The sequence below is a fragment of the Theropithecus gelada genome, unplaced genomic scaffold (assembly GCF_003255815.1).
Source record: "Theropithecus gelada isolate Dixy unplaced genomic scaffold, Tgel_1.0 HiC_scaffold_1856, whole genome shotgun sequence".
Lineage (NCBI taxonomy): Eukaryota > Metazoa > Chordata > Mammalia > Primates > Cercopithecidae > Theropithecus > Theropithecus gelada.
This window is the reverse complement of record NW_020258286.1, coordinates 2,411-6,500: the sequence shown is the minus strand read 5'-3', so window position 1 is coordinate 6,500 and position 4,090 is coordinate 2,411. Positions and strand designations below refer to the sequence as shown.

General features: G+C 36.6%; 1 protein-coding gene across 1 annotated transcript; it reads left to right on the top strand.

Annotated features, from left to right (window-relative positions):
• The first annotated feature begins 6 nt into the window (after nucleotides 1-6).
• Nucleotides 7-819, top strand: LOC112617471 (elongation factor 1-alpha 1-like). Its single transcript, XM_025374239.1, has 3 exons — nucleotides 7-67; nucleotides 165-399; nucleotides 494-819. Exons 1-3 carry the CDS (start codon nucleotides 41-43, stop codon nucleotides 616-618), a joined length of 387 nt encoding a protein of 128 aa, XP_025230024.1. The 5' UTR covers nucleotides 7-40; the 3' UTR covers nucleotides 619-819.
• The last annotated feature ends 3,271 nt before the right edge of the window (nucleotides 820-4,090 follow it).

Sequence of the window (4,090 nt, the reverse complement as noted above, 5' to 3'; positions counted from 1 at the left end):
TCGTGGCAACGTTGCTGGTGACAGCAAAAACGACCCACCAATGGAAGCAGCTGGCTTCACTGCTCAGGTAACAATTTTTAAAGTAACATGTTCTTACCTTATTGCAGAGGCTAAAGTCATTTGAGACTTTGGATTTACACTGAACGCAAATCTTTTTTTCCAAGGTGATTATCCTGAACCATCCAGGCCAAATAAGTGCTGGCTATGCCCCTGTGTTGGATTGCCACACGGCTCACATTGCATGCAAGTTTGCTGAGCTGAAGGAAAAGATTGATCGCCGTTCTGGTAAAAAACTGGAAGATGGCCCTAAATTCTTGAAGTCTGGTGATGCTGCCATTGTTGATATGGTTCCTGGCAAGCCTATGTGTGTTGAGAGCTTCTCAGACTATCCACCTTTGGGTAAGGATGATTACTTAAACGTAAATAAGTTGTGTTAAAGATGAAAAGTACAACTGTGAACAGTTTTGGTAATACTAAATTTTTTTTTTAATAGGTCGCTTTGCTGTTCGCGATATGAGGCAGACAGTTGCGGTGGGTGTCATCAAAGCAGTGGACAAGAAAGCTGCTGGAGCTGGCAAGGTCACCAAGTCTGCCCAGAAAGCTCAGAAGGCTAAATGAATATTATCCCTAATACCTGCCACCCCACTCTTAATTAGTGGTGGAAGAACGGTCTCAGAACTGTTTGTTTCAATTGGCCATTTAAGTTTAGTAGTAAAAGACTGGTTAATGATAACAACGCATCGTAAAACCTTCAGAAGGAAAGGAGAATGTTTTGTGGACCTCTCTGGTTTTCTTTTTTGCGTGTGGCAGTTTTAAGTTATTAGTAACTTAGTAATTTTAAAATCAGTGCTTTTTAATGGAAACAACTTGACCAAAAATTTGTCACAGAATTTTGAGCCCCATTAAAAAAGTTTAATGAGAAAAAAAAAAGATATGAGTGAGTATATTTCCATACATTTTTTGTATAGTAAGAACTACTTTAAGTTTAAAATTATTAGCTCAATAATTTTTACTTTTTGCTAGCATTTTGTCTATCATTTCTCTACTTTGATCTGCCATTCTATGTTCCTAGAAATTTATCTATTTTTATTTCCGGAATTTTTAATTTATTCTATAATTTTTATCATTTCATAGTATTCCTCAATTTCTCAAACATTCTCTTAATTCAGTTTCCTTCAGTATCCAAGACTGGTTTTCACAGTCTTTTAATTTCCTTATGACATTTTTTTATTTCCAGGTGTATTTTTCTTACAGCATATTGAACAGGTTTATGACTACCTATTCAATAGTATTTTGTTTTATGTTGTTGGTAGTACAGTTTACAGATGTTTACGTTTCTCCTATTACTTACTTTTTTTTTTTTTTTTTTCCGGAAGAGGGCCATCTCCTTTGATAGCTTAGATATGTCCCATTAGTTTAAATTGTTATGTTCCTATCTCCCATGACTTCACTCTATTTATTCTGAAGTACAAAAGTCTAGAATGTCTTATAATAAAACAGTAGTTTCTAATTGATATGCTGTGTTTACCAATATCACTGATCCTTTCGTTTTATTCAAAATTGTATAGGTTTGTGTGTGTGTGTGTTTATGTGAATGTGTGTGTGACAGAGAGGGAGAAAAAGAGAGCTTGAGCAATTACAGTTGCTAAAATCTCCAATATTTTCCTCACAATTATAAATTTTGTTTCTTTTTTCACTTGATAGTGCCACAGAGCAGTCCAATTTCAGTGTGATAAGTATTATTTTAAGAAATAATTTTTTTCTGCATAGATTCTGCAATGTTTTTAATATATTCTTGAAAACCATATTGTTCACGGGGGCACACTGGTTGTTAGTCATTCTTTGATTTTGCCTGTTGCTTCATGAGTTCTTGCTATTATCTAATTGATTTGTTTGCTTAATAACATCTTCATTATCTTTCTTACTATTTATTATTCCAGCTCCATTTGTTTGGCTCAGTTTTTCAGGGACATTAATTATTTGTTACATTGTTTTCTGCTTTTTTAAGTTTTATCTCATTTTCATCTATTTCTCCATTTTCTACATCTTATGGGAGAGCACTTCAAGCCTTTCCACGTAAATTTTCTATTTTAGGCAGAGTCAGAGTCAAATCCAAGCTTTATTGTTCTCAGTAAAAATTTTGTTTTTGCTATTGCAGTTCACTTTCATTACAATATTTTCCTAATTACACATAGCACCCTGTTTGTGCCTACATTTTTTTAAGGACTGCCCAAAATCTAATTTTATTTTTGCATTCTTTATAAATAAAAAGCAACCAATAACCATTTTCCTCTTAGATCCAACTTCAATGACCATATTTTCAGGAACTACTGAAAGATTTCAAGTATGTTGTTTGTAAGGAATAGTTTATAATTACTGAATTTTACATTTTTGCTTAATATACAAAATTTTTGCTTAATGTATTAAGCATATTTTTGCTTAATATGTTTTGTAAACTATAGTTAACTCTTGGAATGTCTAAAATAAGCTACCTTTATTTTCATTAATAAAAATGAGTAATTTAAAATTTTATGCACATGTAACATTTTAAATATACAATTTCCTTAACATAAGGTAAAACAGTCTTAGGCAGGCTGCCACTGGGATTTTTTTTTTTTTTTTTTTTTAATTAGAGGCAAGGTCTTGCTATGTTGCCCAGGTTGATCTCGAACTCCTGGGCTCAAGTGATCCTCCCATCTCAGCCTCTCAAAATGTTGAGAGTACAGGTGTGAGCCACCACACCTGACCTGGGAATTTTTTTAATGTATGTGGTAATACACAGGTGTAGATCACATTTAGTTTATGACCAAGTTAAGTAATAAGTCAAAGAACATGTAAAATTTAAGAACAAATAGACCGGTTGTGGTGGCTCACGACTATAATCCCAGCACTTTGGGAGGCCGAGGCGGGTGGATCACCCGAGGCCAGGAGTTCTAGACCAGCCTGGCCAACATGGCAAAACCCTGTCTCTATTAAAAACACAAAAATTAGCCAGGCATGGTGGGACACCTGTGATCCCAGCTACCTCGGAGGCTGAGGCATGAGATCGCTTAAACTTGGTGGGCAGAAGTTGCAGCGAGCCAAGACTGTGCCACTGCACTCTAGCCTGGGCAACAGACCGAGTCTCTATCTCAAAAAAAAAAAGAAAAAAAAAAGGTACAAATAGATCTTTGAAAAACTTCTGACATTTATTTACCTCTGGACAAATAAATAAGTGGGAAGAGTCATCAGTATAAACCTCTTTTAATTTTAGTCTTTATCATTAAAATTGCCTAAGTTCTTGGAACACAGAAAAAACAAATTTGAATGCATTTGTAACAGTTTAATAATTTATATGTCTCATTCTGATCTTTTAATGGAATGTTTTAAAGCCAAAGCATAATTTACTGCAAAGATAAATTAGAAAAGGCAAATAAACTTTTGAATAATATGTTATAATGAGCTGCACAAAACTGATTATTAGCTAGTAATACAATTATTAGCACATGCAACAGATTGAAAAATTAAATCCTATGCTACATACTCTTAAGTATTTTGTCAAACATGAGATATATTTAAATGTTTCTATCAATTGCATTCCTTTTGCCACATATGTTTTTATTTAAAACACGAAAACAAGAGGGCGGAGCAAGATGGCCGAATAGGAACAGCTCCAGTCTCCAACTCCCAGCGCGAGCAACACAGAAGACCAGTGATTTCTGCATTTTCAACTGAGGTACTGGGTTCATCTCACTGGGGAGTGCCGGACGATCGGTGCTGGTCAGCTGCTGCAGCCCGACCAGCGAGAGCTGAAGCAGGGCGAGGCATTGCCTCACCTGGGAAGCGCAAGGGGGAAGGGAATCCCTTTTCCTAGCCAGGGGAACTGAGACACACAACACCTGGAAAATTGGGTAACTCCCACCCCAATATTGCGCTTTAAGCAAACAGGCACACCAGGAGATCATATCCCACACCTGGCCGGGAGGGTCCCACGCCCACGGAGCCTCCCTCATTGCTAGCACAGCAGTCTTTGATCTACCGGCAAGGCAGCAGCGAGGCTGGGGGAGGGGCGCCCGCCATTATGAGGCTTAAGTAGGTAAACAAAGCTGCT

Excerpts from the sequence above, each read along its gene's own strand:
- LOC112617471 (XM_025374239.1), top strand. The coding sequence starts at position 41 with ATGGAAGCAGCTGGCTTCACTGCTCAG. Across the intron at positions 68-164 it reads CAGCTGGCTTCACTGCTCAG|GTGATTATCCTGAACCATCC; the intron begins GTAACAATTTTT and ends TTTTTTTCCAAG. Across the intron at positions 400-493 it reads CTCAGACTATCCACCTTTGG|GTCGCTTTGCTGTTCGCGAT; the intron begins GTAAGGATGATT and ends TTTTTTTAATAG.